At 40.4% G+C, this 19,872-nt stretch overlaps 1 protein-coding gene across 2 annotated transcripts in view; it reads left to right on the top strand.

Moving 5' to 3' along the window:
* Positions 1-19,872, top strand: part of cltca (clathrin, heavy chain a (Hc)) — an 89,927-nt gene that overhangs the window by 40,893 nt on the left and 29,162 nt on the right. For both annotated transcript variants that reach the window (XM_034179003.1, XM_034179004.1), the window contains 14 exons: positions 1,987-2,255; positions 2,396-2,557; positions 2,676-2,789; positions 3,988-4,161; positions 5,475-5,672; positions 5,896-6,096; positions 6,593-6,745; positions 6,849-6,971; positions 9,453-9,590; positions 9,687-9,851; positions 10,261-10,441; positions 12,851-13,014; positions 16,366-16,491; positions 16,567-16,709. In XM_034179003.1, the coding sequence (XP_034034894.1) occupies positions 1,987-2,255; positions 2,396-2,557; positions 2,676-2,789; positions 3,988-4,161; positions 5,475-5,672; positions 5,896-6,096; positions 6,593-6,745; positions 6,849-6,971; positions 9,453-9,590; positions 9,687-9,851; positions 10,261-10,441; positions 12,851-13,014; positions 16,366-16,491; positions 16,567-16,709 (2,311 nt within the window). The remainder of the gene's footprint in view (positions 1-1,986; positions 2,256-2,395; positions 2,558-2,675; positions 2,790-3,987; positions 4,162-5,474; positions 5,673-5,895; positions 6,097-6,592; positions 6,746-6,848; positions 6,972-9,452; positions 9,591-9,686; positions 9,852-10,260; positions 10,442-12,850; positions 13,015-16,365; positions 16,492-16,566; positions 16,710-19,872) is intronic.

Below are 19,872 nucleotides of genomic sequence, written 5' to 3' on the forward strand. Positions count from 1 at the left end.
CTGTGCACATCAATCACGTTTGTGCCAGTGTGGATGGTTGTCGTCTTACCCACGAGTGAATTGTTTAATTCACACATCAAATCCTTTTTTAATTAAAATTTTCTATGAATCTGACCTTATACAACCCCTGGCAAAAATTATGGAATCACCGGCCTCGGAGGATGTTCATTCAGTTGTTTAATTTTGTAGAAAAAAAAGCAGATCACAGACATGACACAAAACTAAAGTCATTTCAAATGGCAACTTTCTGGCTTTAAGAAACACTATAAGAAATCAAGAAAAAAAAAAATTGTGGCAGTCAGTAACGGTTACTTTTTTTAGACCAAGCAGAGGGAAAAAAAATATGGACTCACTCAATTCTGAGTAAAAATCATGGAATCACCCTGTAAATTTTCATCCCCAAAACTAACACTTGCATCAAATCAGATCTGCTCGTTAGTCTGCATCTAAAAAGGAGTGATCACACCTTGGAGAGCTGTTGCACCAAGTGGACTGACATGAATCATGGCTCCAACACGACAGATGTCAATTGAAACAAAGGATAGGATTATCAAACTCTTAAGAGGGTAAATCACGCATTGTTGCAAAAGATGTTGGTTGTTCAGTAAGCTTTGTCTAAACTCTGGACCAAATACAAACATGGGAAGGTTGTTAAAGGCAAACATACTGGTAGACCAAGGAAGACATCAAAGCGTCAAGACAGAAAACTTAAAGCAATATGTCTCAAAAATCGAAAATGCACAACAAAACAAATGAGGAACGAATGGGAGGAAACTGGAGTCAACATTTGTGACCGAACTGTAAGAAACCGCCTAAAGGAAATGGAATTTACATACAGAAAAGCTAAACGAAAGCCATCATTAACACCTAAACAGAAAAAAACAAGGTTACAGTGGGCTAAGGAAAAGCAATCGTGGACTGTGGATGACTGGATGAAAGTCATATTCAGTGATGAATGTCCAATCTGCATTGGGCAAGGTGATGATGCTGGAACTTTTGTTTGGTGCCGTTCCAATGAGATTTATAAAGATGACTGCCTGAAGAGAACATGTAAATTTCCACAGTCATTGATATGGGGCTGCATGTCAGGTAAAGGCACTGGGGAGATGGCTGTCATTACATCATCAATAAATGCACAAGTTTACGTTGATATTTTGGACACTTATCCCATCAATTGATAGGATGTTTGGGGATGATGAAATCATTTTTCAAGATGATAATGCATCTTGCCATAGAGCAAAAACTGTGAAAACATTCCTTACAAAAAAGACACATAGGGTCAATGTCATGGCCTGCAAATAGTCCGGATCTTAATCCAATTGAAAATCTTTGGTGGAAATTGAAGAAAATGGTCCATGACAAGGCTCCAACCTGCAAAGCTGATCTGGCAACAGCAATCAGAGAAAGTTGGAGCCAGATTGATGAAGAGTACTGTTTGTCACTCATTAAGTCCATGCCTCAGAGACTGCAAGCTGTTATAAAAGCCAGAGGTGGTGCAACAAAATACTAGTGATGTGTTGGAGCATTTTTGTTTTTTTTTTTTAGTTTTTTTTTATGATTCCATAATTTTTTCCCTCTGCTTGGTCTAAAAAAGTAACCGTTAGACTGCCACAATTTTTTTTTTTTTTTCCTGATTTCTTATAGTGTTTCTTAAAGCCAGAAAGTTGCCATTTGAAATGACTTTAGTTTTGTGTCATGTCTGATCTGCTTTTTTTTTTCTACAAAATTAAACAACTAAATGAACATCCTCTGAGGCCGGTGACTCCATAATTTTGCCAGGGGTTGTACAATTATGAAGATTGAACACTTCAAAATTTCCGATTTTGTCTGCAATAAAACAATTTCTGATCACTTATGTCAGTCATAGCATAGCTTAATGACGGTACCTAAATTGTCTCTTTGTGTATGTCCTATTTGTTTTTGGATGCACCATTACCAATTTTAATATTATTCCGGGGCTCTGCTCCTGTCCCCTTCTCTCCCCAGCTGCAAAAACTCTTCAAATTTTTAATATTGAGATGAAGAGTAAAATGAAGGCGCACACCATGACAGATGATGTTACTTTTTGGAAGTGGATTTCCCTTAACACAGTTGCACTTGTAACTGACAATGCTGTGTACCACTGGAGCATGGAAGGTGACTCACAGCCTGTGAAGGTGTTTGATCGCCACTCCAGCCTGGCAGGCTGCCAGATTATCAACTATCGCACAGACGCCAAGCAGAAATGGCTGCTGCTCATCGGCATTTCAGCCCAGGTAAGATATATATATATATACACACACACACACACACACACAATTGAAACTGAAGATCTCCGAGCTAAAAAGTCAGTTCTGCATCTTTATGTATATATTATATGCATTTGTCTTTTTTTTTTTTTTTTTTCTTTTCCCAGCAAAATCGTGTTGTGGGAGCAATGCAGCTGTATTCAGTTGACAGAAAGGTTTCTCAGCCCATTGAGGGCCATGCTGCTAGCTTTGCCCAGTTTAAGATGGAGGGAAATGCAGAAGAGTCTACCCTTTTCTGCTTTGCTCTCAGAAGCCAGACTGGCGGGAAGGTGATTTATATTAAAAGATTCATAAAGCTAATTATTGTAGTCTCTGATAATGTCTGTTCCTCATTTGTTTTTATTGTATTTTATTATTTATTTATTTATTATTATATTTTTTATTCAGTTGCATATCATTGAAGTTGGGACTCCACCAACTGGCAACCAGCCATTTCCAAAGAAAGCTGTGGATGTCTTCTTCCCTCCAGAAGCCCAAAATGACTTCCCTGTGGCTATGCAGGTATGGAATGTGCTTACCACCAATAGTTTTATAATGGAGTACCTGAGTCACCCCTCCATTTCCTGAACCCACTTATTCCAGTTAAAGGTCACGGGGAGGCTTGAACACATCCCAGTGGCCACTGGGCAAGAGGAGGGCTACATTCTGGACAGACTGGCAAACTAATGATCACTCACACTGGTTACCAATTCAGATAACCTGTATGTTTTTGAAAGTGGGAGAAAGCCGGAGCGCTCTGAGAGAACCCCTGTAACCACAGCAAGAACATGCAAATTCTACACAGGTCAAGATTCACACCTGGGACTGCCTCACTTTGAGACAATAGTGGCAACCTTTGAGCCCAAACCTGAATCATGACATGTGAAATCAGTAAGCCTGATCAATATGCTGTAAACTCAGCATGGTGACATTTATTATTATTCACCAAAAATTTCTAAAGCATGCAGCTTTAGGGGGGTGGGGCAAGGAGTCTGTTTTAATGATGAGGTGCATGCAGACTACAGCAGCACACACACTGTACCCTGTTTAAATCAAACCATTTCACGATTATACATATAATCACATAGGCTGACGAGACCCAGTGCAGTTATGGTAATTGTGCAGCGCTACTTTTAGATGCACCAGTTGACATAACAAAAAAAAGGCCTGTACGTGTCTCAGTGTATGTGGAGCTGTCTATACGGTTTACAAGTTGCAGTGATGCAGTCCCTGTCAAGTCATAAATTGCTTCCTAAGTGTACTCCTAGCTATAACAGAGGAGCTGATATTAAATCAAAAGAAAAGTGTAGTGTTCTTGTCTGTCAATAGGAAAGAACCCTGATCAAATCCACCTGTGCCCTTATGTTCACGTATACCAGGAGTTGCCTCAAGAAAGCCTCTGGAAAAAAAAAACTTGTGCCAAATTAATATGTGGATCACTGCAGAATCCCTTTGGTGACCTTGAACAAAAACTGGATTGGCTAAATAGACACACAAATTCTTGATTACCTTTGCACAAAATTGCACTTTCTTTGCTCTCAGTTGACTGTTGGAGTATTTCATTGCTTGAGCATGTGTTCTTGTAGGTTTTCATGCATCACTATGTAGTGTAGGGAAAAATGCCAAAAAATATCTTGTGTGGAGTAAGTATCTGTTTAGAATTTAGAGACTTTACTCAGCTATCAAACTCTGACTCAAGTGTACATCTTTATTTCCGCAGATAAGTTCCAAACATGATGTGGTTTTTCTCATTACCAAATATGGCTACATCCACCTATACGACCTGGAGACTGGCACCTGCATCTATATGAATCGGATCAGTGGAGAGACCATATTTGTCACAGCACCTCATGAGGCCACCTCAGGTATCATCGGGGTCAACAGGAAGGGGCAGGTAAGATGTCAACCAGTACCTCCCCTCACTGCTCAAGGGAAAATGAAATTGATAACCTGGCTGCTCAGTCTTATGCTGATAATGCATAAACCTCATGAAGGTATTGATAAAGTGAGATGACGATGAAGGATTACAGTGATGAGTCATGAGTTAGTGACTATATGAATCGTTTGTCACACACCTGCCATAGAAATGCAGCTTTATTCATTTCTGCTGTCGACTGCGGTCACATTTTCCAGGAAATCCAATAAATGTTGGTGGCTTTTAAATGTTTCAAAAGCTATGCATCAGCTTTTTTTTTTTTTTTTTTTTTTTTTTTTTTTTTTTTGAGAGAGAGAGTAAAAACTGTATTCCTTGATTTGTGTCGTCGGGGAGGCGTGGGCTTTTCTGCAAACATAATCTAAGAATTAGTGTTTCACAGAGGAGAGGTGGATGTATCCTTCTGTAATGTTGAGCCAGAGAGGAGAACTGGATCCAGCGAGCTGATTAATGTTCCAGCTAGGCTACACACCACATGAATAATTGAGTGAAGACAGGAAAGTTGATCAGAGGCTGTGACTGGTTGGTTGTCTCATATTTCGTTCTGTGACAGCATCTGTGATGATTTTCACTGAATGACAATAAAAATGATTCTAAGTCAAAGAAACCAAAACCAATAAGTACAGAAATTAAGTTGTGTAATAATGTGAAATGACACAGGACAAAAGTATTGAACACATGAAGGAACGTGCAAAAAGCCAGGACACCAGCTGAAATCTATAAGTAATTAGAAAGCGATCCTGCCCTTTGTTAGTGCAAATTAATATTAGCTGGTTCAGTCCCAACTGATGGTCTATTAAAAAGGTGTCATTACCAAGGTATCACAAGAAATATATCATGAGTAAAAGCAAAAGGCTCTCAGCATCTTTGCAACCGTATTGCTGCAAAAGATACTGATGGTATTGGTTACAGAAGGATTTCTAAATTTGAGTATTGAGTGAGAGCTGTTGGGGCTATAATCTGTAAGTGGAAAGAACATCATTTCACTGTAAACTGACCACAACCAGGTGCTCCCTGCAAGGTTTCTGACAGCGGAGTGAAAAGAATATATAAATATAAATTCAGCAAGTAATGGACTACATATACAAGAGTGTATGAAGAAAAATGTAAATTGCATGTTTTGTTTTCCACAAAACCTCAGAGATGAAGGAAATATGAATAGTTGCCCTCCACAGGTTCATTTTTTCAGTGAGACGTCTTTTAAATCATAAGATTAACTGCTGTGTTGTTCAGAATCTTCCAGTGTTGTAACACTGTATTTCTCTGTTAAACAGGTGCTGTCTGTCTGTGTGGAAGAGGAAAACATCATCCCATATATTACAAATGTGCTACAGAATCCTGACCTGGCTCTTCGCTTAGCCGTCCGCAACAATCTCGCTGGTGCTGAAGAACTCTTTGCACGCAAATTTAACAACTTGTTTGCAGCAGGCAACTACTCTGAGGCTGCCAAGGTTGCTGCCAATGCACCGAAGGTACTCCTCCTATTAGCCTGGTCATTCAGTACCTGTCACGTTCATCACAGAAAATTCTCATTTTAATAAAGTTCACCTCCTGTACTACGTTCTACACAGTATGAAAGCAAGCGTTTTTCTTCAAGGAACTGCTGAGTTGCTGTTTCCATAAACAAACACACAGCCTCATTCCAGTTGCTTTAGATCCATTCTTACAGGTGACTTTATGCGTTCTCTCTTTCAGGGTATTCTCCGTACCCCAGACACCATCCGTCGCTTCCAGGGTGTTCCAAACCAGCCTGGCCAGACCTCCCCCTTACTTCAGTACTTTGGTATTCTTTTGGACCAGGGGCAGCTCAACAAGTTTGAGTCCCTGGAGCTGTGCAGGCCTGTCCTTCAGCAAGGACGAAAACAACTTCTGGAGAAGTGGCTAAAGGAGGACAAAGTATTTCATATCTCCCTCAGCTTCCTTTCACAGGCAGCTTTTCTAGAGCTCATTCTCCCTCCCACCCCCAAACGGTTTTCCCCATTATCTCATATCACAGGAGGCCGGCTGTTATGCAACAGTGTTTCCTTTTCTAAATTTCAGTTGTTGAAGATTGCAGTGGTTAAATAACCACTTAAACAAAAAATCATAACAAATACCATGTTACAACTTTCATACTTAATTTTTTGTATTTCTTTATTATATCCACACAAACATCACATCTATTACATGTACAAACAGACCAGTTGACCAGCTTGTTAATTCAGGTGTTTCACTGCAAAAGATTTTCTTTGACTGATCAGCAAGCACTTACAGTACTATGGGAAGGATGTAATTTGTGAGCTTGCTCACAGATGGTCATAGTAGCTACTTTGCTTGTTCCCTTTTTAATGGCACTCATTCAACAAGCTCTCTGTTTGAAATTTTCCAGTACTGACCTTCCTTATTTCTGCAGTTGGAGTGTTCAGAGGAATTGGGTGATCTGGTGAAGGCCGTGGATCCCACTTTGGCACTCAGTGTGTACCTGAGGGCAAATGTTCCCAACAAGGTCATTCAGTGCTTTGCAGAAACTGGCCAGTTCCCCAAGATTGTCCTTTACGCGAAGAAGGTATGCCTGTGTACCCAAAACTCTTTAATTATTTCAAGCGATGAAATCTTTGGAGACTGTGGTTTGCATGCCAGTGACAGAATGTTCTGTTTTTTTCCTTCAGGTGGGCTACACTCCTGACTGGATTTTTCTTTTGAGGAATGTAATGCGGATCAACCCTGAGCAGGGACTGCAGTTTGCCCAGATGCTTGTTCAGGATGAAGAGCCACTGGCTGACATCACTCAGGTAAACAGGGCCGAGGGACCTTTCCTATGCTTTGGGAAAGCATTCTTATTTAGATAAATTGGCTTCAGATTATGAACAGTTTTTTTTTCCGTTTTTTTTTTGCTGCCCATTTAAAATACTCATGACTGCATTCCTTTTGGCCTATAACTAAGAAGTCTGTTGACTTCAAGCATGTTTAGACTGTGCTCCCTAAGTTTGTCTAGTACGTAAACAGGGGACAAAGCGTGTCTCAGACCCCCTCCCCGGTTAAGGCTGGGTTTCAACTGTTTCACATAGAATGCCTCCTTGACCCCTCTCAAACCATTTCTTCTCTCTGGCTAAGATTTTAACTTCCTTGTCCTCAAGTGTGTGGTTAGTGTCTTTAAGGTGGAGATGAACTGCAGACTGAGGTCCACTGGCCCCCTCTCTGCGGTGCTGATATAGCCTTTTGTGTAAAGGTTGCTTAGTCTCATCTATGTAGTGTTTGTTACAGTTTTCCTGACATCTGATATAATACACTACATTGCTCTGTTTGTAACTAGGGATCATGTCCTTAGGGTGAACTAATTTCTGTGTCAAGGTGTTAACAGGTTTAAAGTAAACTGGGATTTTGTGCTGTTTGAAGATCCTCTGGAGTTTTTCCCCTACTCCTGCTAAATAAGGGAGAGACACTCCTCTTCTTCTTGTCTCTGTCTCCTGTCTATCTGGTCTCTTTGTTCTCTGGGACTTCTGCACTTTATCCAGGAACCATCATGGGTACCCACATACTGTGAGGGCTTTCCGTACAAGTTGTTGTTCTTTAACCCTTCCCTCTGCAGTTGTGGGCATCAGTAGGGCTCTGTGTTGAAGAGTCCTGATCACTCTGAGCTTGTGTTCAAGGGGGTGGTTTGAGCCAAAGAGCAGATATTGGTCAGTGTGAGTGGGTTTTCTGTAAACCCCTGTCTGGAGCTGCTTGTTCTCTCCAATTGTAACATCACAGTCCAAGAAGGCTAAATGGTTGTTTCTGGCATCCTCACGTGTGAACTTGATATTGGAGTCCACAGAGTTGTGTTCTGTAAAGTCCTCAACCTCCTGTTGCTTGATTTTTAACCCATGTGTCATCGACATATCTGAACCAGTGACTGGGAGGGATGCCCGTGAAAGATGTCAAGGTTGTCTTCTCCACTTGCTCCATGTACTCGATTACTAAAATAATCGATCGCTGCAGCCCTGTTGGGAAACATTCTTAATTTGATTGCCTCTAGTATGATTAAGTGCACCTGTCTTGATGTGTTCCACCATAAATGCAAAGTGACTATGGATTCTAAGTCGAACATTCTGTAAGTGATATTTAGTCACTACATGAAATATTGTTTATAATGGATTAAGTCAACTTGAAAGCACAATTTTATGCAGGAGCAATGCAGCCTTAAGGAATATCTATTGCTGGATCCTGGTATTACTGTAGACCATAGACTGCATCTGTTTTCTATCAAGGCCCAGAAGAACTGATATGCAGCCCGTGTCTCGGCGTTTACATGTTATGAGCTGCTCACACACTGATTTACGAAGAATTCATTAATGCATAAAGGGGTGGGGCATGGATGGCTCAGTGTAACAAAAGAAGCCTGAACACACCCCTCTCTGAGTCCAAAACTGCTAACAAGCTCGCGTTGGTTTGGATGTTTCTTACATCATATTTTTGGGGACTGCGCACTGGCTCCACTATTTTGGTGTGAACATTCAAAGTTATGAGCTGCTTATCTTTGTAATCGTGTATTAAGTGGAGCTACCGGATCAAGCTGCAGACAGCTGCTAAAAGTGCTAACGCCGTTAGCATTCAACATTAATTGCAACAAGAATCTCATCTTGAATACTGCGGCAGAGACATCTTGGATGATAGGTTAGAATGTTTCACTGTACAAGCTCTATTATTCCAGGTGTCTGTCATAAAATATTCCAGAATGGCACCAACACAACAGCAAGTGGCCACGTCCAGCTGACTTTGAGTTGTGGTCAGATGCTACAAGAGGGGGAGATGCTGGGTTGAGTAGCTGTCACTCTACAAGCAACCGCACCCACAGTTATACAGAACTTTATGGCTTAAAACATTTTAAAATAAGAAGCTTGTAAATGAATAAATAAATTCACCCCTGTACAGTTGTCATGGAGGAGAAAGCTGTCTATAGAGACCAAAGCCGTCTTTTTGCTGCAGGCTGTAAACATGTTTATTTTTGCTCTACAGTTGGACATTTTAACACTGAGTTTTTTTTGGGAATGTGTTCTGTTTTGGAGGCAGCCTCAAGCGGCCAGTGAAGGAACTGCATTATTTTTGTCTTCTGGGATGGCACCAAATGACGCCGTCAAAGTTTACCACTTGCTGTACACTGTGACAGATATTTTTATCTATCTTGGATGACCTTGTATAACCTTACTTCTATTGAGGGCAGTGACAGTGTTATGATTCTACAAGTTTAGTATCTATGCTTTCTTGTTTGGATTGTAATTTGTGTCTCTGTCTAGATTGTGGATGTGTTCATGGAGTACAACCTGATCCAGCAGTGTACCTCTTTCCTTCTCGATGCACTGAAGAACAACAGACCCTCAGAGGGGCCACTGCAGACCCGTCTGCTGGAGATGAACCTAATGCATGCTCCACAGGTGTGAACATATTCCCATACTTTACATAAAGACATTCAAATATAGATGGAACACACTTGTTTTACAACTTTTTTTGTGTGTGTGACATGGATGCAGGTTGCTGACGCCATCCTGGGAAACCAAATGTTCACAAACTATGACCGTGCCCATATCGCCCAGCTGTGTGAAAAAGCTGGACTCTTGCAAAGGGCATTGGAGCATTACACTGACCTGTATGACATAAAGCGTGCGGTCGTGCACACACACCTACTAAACCCAGAGGTAGGCTTGACATAATGTAAGGAGTTTCCTTTTACAATGTTAAAGTTTGGCTGTTTTTAATTAATGCATATCTACATCATGAAAATGCACTACCATCTTAGTGAAGTCACAGTAGTAGTTATCAGCAAATGGCAACACTCATCTCATGTGAGGCTCTTGTGTTATGTTTTTCTACAGTGCAAACTATAATTTGCTGTTGCTTCTGGAGAACAGTCACTTAGTGGTTGATTCACTAATGTTTACCATACAGATGTTCTAGTAGTCCTAAATCATTTGGGATTTGTGTAGTGTTTAAAATTTCATGTTGAGGTTTTAAGCTGTTAGCATACTTGTGATTAACTCGATGGTCAATATTCATATTTTTGTGAGTTCTGGCTTTAACTAACTTTCATGCTCCCACCGCCTACAGTGGCTCGTGAACTACTTTGGTTCGTTATCAGTGGAGGATTCTCTGGAGTGCCTCAGGGCCATGTTGTCTGCAAACATCCGCCAGAACCTGCAGATTTGTGTCCAAGTTGCCTCCAAGTACCATGAGCAGCTCACAACACAAGCCCTCACAGAGCTGTTTGAGTCCTTCAAAAGCTTTGAAGGTGAAATTTCAAATGTCATGTATATTGGTATCGCTATTAAATCTTTACTGTATCACATTTTGACATTGTTACACTTAGACGGCTTATGCTCTTGGACTGCACTGTGCCATCCTGAAGTAATCACACCACTTCACTTTTTCCACATTTTTTTAAGTTAGAGCTTTATTCCAAAATGGAGTTCTGCATACAGTAACCCATAATGATATGAAAAAAGCTTCATTTTTTTGTTGTATATTTATAAAAAAAAAAACTCAAATCACATGTATATACATATTTACAGCCTTTTCCATTGAGCTCGGGTTCATCCTGTTTCCACTGATCATCCTTGAGATGTTTCTACAGCTTATTTGGCGTCCACCTGGGTTAAATACAGTTGATTGAACATGATTTGGAAAGACACATACCTGTCTGCATATAAGGTCCCACAATTGACAGTCCATGTCAGAGCACAAACAAAGCATGAAGTCAAAGGAATTATCTGTCGACCTCTGAGAGAGGATTGTCTTGAGGCACAAATCTGGGGAAGGGTACAGAAGCATTTCTGCTGTGTTGAAGGTCCCAGTGAGCACAGTGGCCCCCATCATCCCTAAATGGAAGAAGTTCATATCCACTAGGACTCTTCCTAGAACTGGCCACCTGTCTAAACTCAGCGATCGGTGGAGAAGGGCCTTAGTCAGTGAGCTGACCAAGAATGCGATGGTCACTCTGTCAGGGCTCCAGCATTCCTCCGAGGAGAGAGGAGAACCTTCCAGAAGGACAACAATCTCTGTAGCAATCCACCAATCAGACCTGTGTGATAGAGTGGCCAGACAGAAGCCACTTCTTAGTAAAAGCCACATGACAGCCCACCTGGAGTTTGCCAAAAGGCACCTGAAGGACTCTCAGACCATGAGAAACAAAATTCTCTGGTCTGATGAGACAAAGATTGAACTCTTTAGCGTGAATGCTGGTGTCATGTTTGGAGAAAACCAGGCACCATCCCTACAGTGAAGCATGGTGGTGGCAGCATGATGCTGTGAGGATGTTTTTCAGCGGCAGGAACTGGGAGACTAGTCAGGATTGAGGGAAAGATGAATGCAGCAATGTACAGAGACATCCTGGATAAAAACCTGCTCCAGAGCGCTCTTGACCTCAGACTGAGGCAATGGTTCATCTTTCAGCAGGACAGTGACCCTATGAACACAGCCAAGATATCAAAGCTTCAGGACAACTATGTGAATGTCCTTGAGTGGCCCAGCCAAAGCCCAGACCTGAATCTGATTGTAACATCTCTGGAGAGATCTGAAAACGGCTGTGCACCGACGCTCACCATCCAACCTGATGGAGCTTGAGAGGTGCTGCAAAGAGGAATGGAAAGATGGGTGCACAAAGCTTGTGGCATCATATTCAAGAAGACTTGCCAAAGTTGCATCAACAAAATATTGAACAAAGGGTGTGAATACTTATGTACATGTGAGTTCAGTTTATTTTGAATAAATTGGCAAAAAAAAAAAAAAAAAACTTTTCATGTCATTATGGGGTGTTGTGAGTAGAGTTTTTAGGGGAAAACATGGATTTACTCAATTTTTAAATAAGGTTGCAACATAACAAAATGTGGAGAAAAAAAAATGAAGCGCTGTGAATACTTTCTGGATGCACCATAGCCAGAGTTTGTATATGCAGTAATGATTGCAGTGTGATTTCAGATAACTGCTAAAACAAACTCCCTGAACAGTATGAAACTGGCTCTGTTTCACAATTGTGTAAGTGTTGAAATGGTTTGAAGATGATTGCATGTACTTTTGTGTTGTTGGCAGTTTTCCCTTCCATAGACTTGGCAGAAAGGCTGTCAGCTTCACGTGGCAGGACCATGTAGTTACTTTACTGTAGAGAGGTGGGGATGGGCTGGATGGCTGATGTCCAGGACTCAGGGTGTTTCCATGGTGTCGTGGATGCAAACATGGTCCCATGATGTAGTCATTTGAGGTTACAGCAGTAGTAGGAAAAAACTGCAGCTCAACTACTGAATGAAATTTGAAACTGAACTTTTACACAAGACTGTCCAGCGCTTCACTTGAAATGATTGCAAACTTATAAGAGCAGTCCTGTTGTGGTGGGATATTGATTTCAGACTATAACAGACAATATGACTGGGTGACTAGCCCACGTGATATTTTGATAAACTATATTAACTGGGGTTTGTGTAGGACTATATATATATATATATATATATATATATATATATATATATCTCCACAAATTATATGATTTTAAAAAGGGTTTTATTTGCTATATTCCACAAGTGTGAATGGAGTGAAGTCTGTCTCTGAATGCCTTGTTGATTTACTAGTTTAGCAATGTTTACATCTGATAAATGTAGCAAGAGTCTGGTTTCCTCTTTGAATCTTGATATTACGATCACTCTTTCAGGTCTCTTCTACTTCCTGGGCTCTATTGTGAATTTCAGTCAGGACCCAGAAGTTCATTTCAAATACATTCAGGCTGCTTGCAAGACAGGTCAGATCAAAGAGGTGGAACGAATCTGCAGAGAGAGCAACTGCTACGACCCCGAGCGCGTTAAGAACTTTCTCAAGGTAAAGCTACATTATCAGCTGCTGCAACATGAGAAGGTTAAACACTGATATGTAACACTGCTTCTCTGCCTTTTTATTTCTGTCTGCATTTTATTGGTGCCATTACACTGAATTTTCTCTTGGAATCTTCCTAGTCCCCCCCCCCCCCCTTTTTTTTTAAATCCTCCATTTTAATGAAGCTTTGATGTTTTAAATTTTGGAATTTCATGTTTTTATTAAGGTAAATCAGTTTTTCTCCCCACCTGTATTTTCAGTCAGCTTTTGTTAATTTTGCATCAAGTTCATCTCATTACTATATGCTGTCAAATATAAATATTCAGAAATGGACATTTGGCCCCTTCCTGTGGATAATAACATTTATATTCACATTCCCGCCATTGTCTCTGTACTGGGGGGGGAGTTAAATGCACCCATGATGATGGCAGTCGATTGTCTTTTCTGCTTTTCCTCTGTTTGCAATGGCAGGACATATATCAGGTAAACTCTTCTTCCCTTCAGACCTGGGGCCTCGTGTACAAAGGCTGCAAATGCACAAAAATGTGGTGTACGTCTGTCTCCATGCCAACATTCAGATGTATCAAAAGTGAAATGACAGTGGAAATGTCTGGTGTGCCACACCAAAATCATGGCTGGTGTACACGCGTTTCTACAGCTATTGGTCCACTGTTGACACGTAGAGGTGATGCTGGTAAACCGGTAATAGTGTAAAAACAAGAAGTCATCAGAGAGATGTGCACACCAGAGATAAACGTATGAGCAATTAACACACCCACGTGTTGCAATTATATGGGTGGATGTAAAAGCATGCACAAAGTGATGGGGGGAAAAATGGTATTAACAGTGGTTGCGTTAGCATTGTTATAAGACCTTGCAAATGGTGCAATCAGATGTGAGCGTGTATTCAGGGAACGCAAGGATTTACTTGCAAATGATGATAGTTGGCTCATAAGCTGATTTTGATTACCAAAGGCCACTGTTACTGGTGTTGTGCACAAAACTGTGGTTGGCTCAGAGTGCCGCAGCAAAGAGCCAGGGGGTGTGAACAGGCTAGAGGCTGGCACAGTGTGCAATTGGTGACTGCTTGATGTGTCTAGTATGTGTAATTGTTCCAAACGAAAACCAGCGCAGGCACACTTCGGCATGTGCTCATTAAATGTTTTTTGTTATTAATGTTTTCTTTTTCTTGATGGTGAAACTAGAGCTGCAGATTCTTAACAGGCCCTTGATTGTCTCCCAGTGTGGAATATTTGTCAAACGTGTGCATAAAGTTGTGAATGTCGCACACTGTCAGTGGCGCTCCTTATTTGTTTTAACTTCAGTGTGTGTGCACTGCTCTGAGCCCACAGTGTTCTTGGCCACACACATGCTCCCACAAACTGTATTTCCATTTAATATTTATCCCATTTGAAAGGGTACCAAACAGACTATCCCTGCGTGTCTCCACTTCATTTCCGTCCTTTGTAGCTCACATTCTGTAATTTTCTTTTGTGTTCATGTGGAATGATTGGACAGAATGGAATTCCATGTCCCAGGGCCTATTTACATGAATTTTTAAATTGGAGCATGGAGAGGGAAGAGTTTAGTATGTCTGCATGTATGCTCTATACCACGTTCAGTGGGATGTACAAACGGAACGTGGTTGGATCCATATGTACGCATACTTTGATATATCTGAATATTTTTGTGTGAATGACAGTTTCTGGGTTTTATTATGACATGTTTCAGTAGGAAATCTGCGCAAGTCTTTGTACATGAGGCACCAGTACCTTTGCTAGCTCCTTGTGGTTTACTTTTAGATTTCTCCCTCAACTTTAAGCATAGTATTGAAACTGGGATTTGTGGATATCCTTGAATGCCCGAAGACGTACAGTAAACGTGCTGGGGTGCACTCAGTGCTCTCAGACTTCAACACTGTCGTAGCACTTTATTGAATGAGTTGTGTGGGTGTGACTGTAGTTTAGGATAAATCAAAGTAATAGTGCCAGTCTAGAAAACCTTTTTATCAGGATTCCTGTATGTAGTACTATACAATGATCCTTTAGTCAGTGTCGCATGTTCTCTGATTGTATTGAACAGGTGTATAATCCCAGTTAGTTAATGTTATAGGTGTACTGAATATAGTAGACTATGGTATAGCAGGTTACTGAGGGTTGCCACATAATTATACTTGGCAGCAATTTCTGTTAATTTTAAACATAGTTGTCTCAAGTTTGTTTACTGTCATTTTTTAATTTCAATTTATTTTCATTTATATAGCGCCAAATCACAACAGAGTTGCCTCAAAGCGCTTCACACAGGTAACCTCAGACCAGACTCAAAGGGGTGACCCTCTGCTTGGACCATGATACAAACATAAATTACAGAACAATTCATGGACAAATATACAATAAATGCTATTGGCGCACAGGACAGGAGGATCACCAACATGAATACAACTCCCATCTCTGGATGGAGCTGCACCTTAAACAGAGAGAAAAAACAGAATCAGGCATCAAAGACAAAAAAATACTGTATAATTTGCCAGCATTAAACAACAAGAAAAACAGAGAAATACTAAGGTGATCGCCGGCCGCTAGCCCTAAACTTCACTAAAACACCCAGAATTTAGGTAAACCTCAGGCCGCAGCCCACTCCAATTACTAATAAATGAATTAAGAGTAAAAAGCGTAAAACAAAACTGTACCAGTATGCTAGCCATATGAAAGGGAAACTAAGTGCATCTTAAGTCTGGACTTGAAAGTCTCCACAGAATCTGACTGTTTTATTGACGGAGGGAGATCATTCCACAGAACAGGGGCACAATAAGAGAAAGCTCTGTGACCCACAGACTTCTTATTCACCCTAGGGACACAAAGTAGTCCTGCACCCTGAGAACGTAAAGCCCGGGCCGGTACATAAGGTTTAATTAGGTCAGCTAAGTAGGGAGGTGCCAGTCCATGAATAATTTTATAGGTTAGTAGCAGAACCTTAAAATCTGATCTCACTGGGACAGGAAGCCAGTGAAAGAAGTCATTTCAAGAACACTGGCTGCAATGAGATGTGCAGATTTTGAAACTCTCTCTAAAATGTTGCCCCAAGAAACCTTTATGCCCCCCCCAGGTTTCATAAAATGTGTATTTTGGACTATTTTAGCAAAGGTTTAAATCTTTATTTATTTGTAATGGGATTATTCACTACACAAGCTGATCAGGTAACATTAGTCCAAAATAGACTATTTGAAGTATTCTTGTAGATAATGGGTCGCTCCTTTTGCACTTTTATGTCTAATGCATTTTGTGGTGTGTGTGTGTGGGTTCTTGTTTTTTTGTTTTTCTCCTGTCTTTCTGATGGTGGCCTGGGACTGATGGACAGGAAGCCAAACTCACTGACCAGCTGCCGCTGATCATCGTCTGTGACCGTTTTGATTTTGTCCACGACCTGGTCCTTTACTTGTATCGCAATAACCTGCAGAAGTACATTGAGATCTATGTGCAGAAGGTAAGGTTGATGATGGACTTTGCTATAGTTTCATTCTGTTCTTGAGCTTCATATATTGACTGATGCGCCTCGTAGGTGAATCCAAGTCGTCTGCCCGTTGTGGTTGGAGGTCTCTTAGATGTGGACTGTTCGGAAGATGTCATCAAAAGCCTGATCCTGGTCGTCAGGGGACAGTTTTCCACTGATGAACTGGTTGCTGAGGTGGAAAAAAGGAACAGGTATCAATCTTACTAGTCTTCATTTTAATGAACAGAATTACCTTCCTACCCTTAGCAGGTGTCTGGCTAAAGCTCACCAGTAGTCTCACTTTAGTAATGAGTGGACTTTAGTAACTTATTTGAACAGGGTTCCTATGCAGTATGGAATTTGATTTCAGCAATTTGCAGGCCTGGATAAGTTTATGGAAAAGCAAAATAAATGGAGCCTCAATGTTTAGACCAGAGAAATGTTTTATTTAGCCAAGAAAAGACGGGCAGCAATGGGAATTGGTTCTGTATTGAATCAGTGGAGACTGTCTACTGTGGTCATGTACAGCCCTAATAGTGTTTCCACTGATGTCGGCATTATGCGTGCGACATGACATGTCTGCCCATCTTGGAGGCATTGGTAAGTAAACAAAATTGCGGAAGCGCATGTTCTACTCTCTCAGGTGGTGAACGCTCACAAAATTGTCCCAAGACTTTGAGACTGCTGTGAAATGTATAAATAAACTAAGCAGCAATACGCAATGAAGAAATTGGTGGTGAAAATCTACAACCCCTGGCAAAAATTATGGAATCACCGGCCTCAGAGGATGTTCATTCAGTTGTTTAATTTTGAAGAAAAAAAGCAGATCACAGACATGACACAAAACTAAAGTCATTTCAAATGGCAACTTTCTGGCTTTAAGAAACACTATAAGAAATCAAGAAAAAAAGATTGTGGCAGTCAGTAACGGTTACTTTTTTTAGACCAAGCAGAGGAAAAAAATATGGAATCACTCAATTCTGAGGAAAAAATTATGGAATCACCCTGTAAATTTTCATCCCCAAAACTAACACCTGCATCATATCAGATCTGCTCATTGACATTGACCCTATGCCATGACATTGACCCTATGTGTCTTTTTGCAAGGAATGTTTTTGCTCTATGGCAAGATGCATTATCTTGAAAAATGATTTCATCATCCCCAAACATCCTTTCAATTGTCCAAAATATCAACATAAACTTGTGCATTTGTTGATGATGTAATGACAGCCATCTCCCCAGTGCCTTTACCTGACATGCAGCCCCATATCATCAATGACTGTGGAAATTTACATGTTCTCTTCAGGCAGTCATCTTTATAAATCTCATTGGAAAGGCACCAAACAAAAGTTCCAGCATCATCACCTTGCCCAATGCAGATTCGAGATTCATCACTGAATATGACTTTCATCCAGTCATCCACAGTCCACAATTGCTTTTCCTTAGCCCATTGTAACCTTGTTTTTTTTCTGTTTAGGTGTTAATGATGCCTTTCGTTTAGCTTTTCTGTATGTAAATCCCATTTCCTTTAGGCGGTTTCTTACAGTTCGGTCACAGACGTTGACTCCAGTTTCCTCCCATTCGTTCCTCATTTGTTTTGTTGTACATTTTTCGATTTTTGAGACATATTGCTTTAAGTTTTCTGTCTTGACACTTTGTCTTCCTTGGTCTACCAGTATGTTTGCCTTTAACAACCTTCCCATGTTGTTTGTATTTGGTCCAGAGTTTAGACACAGCTGACTGTGAACAACCAACATCTTTTGCAACATTGCGTGATGATTTACTCTCTTAAGAGTTTGATAATACTCTCCTTTGTTTCAATTGACATCTCTCGTGTTGGAGCCATGATTCATGTCAGTCCACTTGGTGCAACAGCTCTCCAAGGTGTGTTCACTCCTTTTTAGCTGCAGACTAACGAGCAGATCTGATATGATGCAGGTGTTAATTTTGGGGATGAAAATTTACAGGGTGATTCCATAATTTTTTCCTCAGAATTGAGTGATTCCATATTTTTTTCCTCTGCTTGGTCTAAAAAAGTAACCGTTACTGACTGCCACAATCTTTTTTTTCTTGATTTCTTATAGTGTTTCTTAAAGCCAGAAAGTTGCCATTTGAAATGACTTTAGTTTTGTGTCATGTCTGTGATCTGCTTTTTTTTCTACAAAATTAAACAACTGAATGAACATCCTCCGAGGCCGGTGATTCCATCATTTTTGCCAGGGGTTGTATAAGAAATGCAATCATTTGTTTGGTTGGAGAGTGAGAGTTCACTGCCTAGTGTTGCGTACATGGACATCATGAATTATTTATTTTTCACCTATTTCATGTGTAAAGCACTTTGAGCGTCTGATGCAGATGGAAGAGCGCTATATAAATGCAGTCCATTTACCATTTATCTACCAAAGGACTTGTAAAAACTATAAAAGTTTGGATGCGTATAACTGCTTTCAGGGTTCGCACTTACGCTGTCCTGACACAAAATCAACAAGGCCTGACACAGTATATAAAACGTACTGCGTCACTGGGATGCAGAATGTACATGTCCCAGGACGGACACCTCATGAACTCAATTTTCAAAAATCGTTTTTTGAGTAACGTCTCCATTTTGTTTGATTCTCCTCGCTGCTGTCAGCTTCTGTCTCCTTTCTGCAAGAGGTGGGGTCAATCTGCTGTGTTTGAGCATAGATCTGTAAAGACCACTAGAGTGGACAACATAGAACAGCAAACCAGTCTGCACCCCTTTAACCAGAAACTTTGAAAAAAACAAATGGAATTGTATAATGTTTTTTTCCTTCCATACTAGGGACCAAAACCATAGTTGTGTTAATAATTGCACGTTTAAGAAGACTACACCACTTATTACGTTACTTTTTTAATTCTTTATTTTCAAAAAGTGGAAAAACACCAAGTATAATGTATAACCACATTATAACAATAGCGCTGAACAGATAGGAAGAGAGAAACAATGTGCACAGTAAATCCTGGAAAGAAAAACTACCACAAAAACAGATTAAGAATTTTGCTGTAATAATTTATATACATGAATGATCTCCCCGAAGTCTATTCGTTAAGGCTTTATATATCTGACACACTTTCTCCACAACTTAACAAAAGTCCCCTTTGAGCTGAATTGAAAATGTAATTGATTCCATTACATAAATCTCATTTTCCATATTTATCCACTCAGACATTGGGTGGTCGGGAAGGAGCTACAATCTTGTAATTGCCTTCTTGGCTGCGCTTGTTACATTACTTATTTATTTGATGTTTTAAGATTTCACAGTTGGGATGTTCACTGACTAGCGACGCTGACATGCTGTAACTTCACAAAAATCAAACTTAAAATTGACAAAATATTTAAGGCAGTCTCGAGCA

Source organism: Thalassophryne amazonica, chromosome 9 (genome assembly GCF_902500255.1).
Source record: "Thalassophryne amazonica chromosome 9, fThaAma1.1, whole genome shotgun sequence".
Lineage (NCBI taxonomy): Eukaryota > Metazoa > Chordata > Actinopteri > Batrachoidiformes > Batrachoididae > Thalassophryne > Thalassophryne amazonica.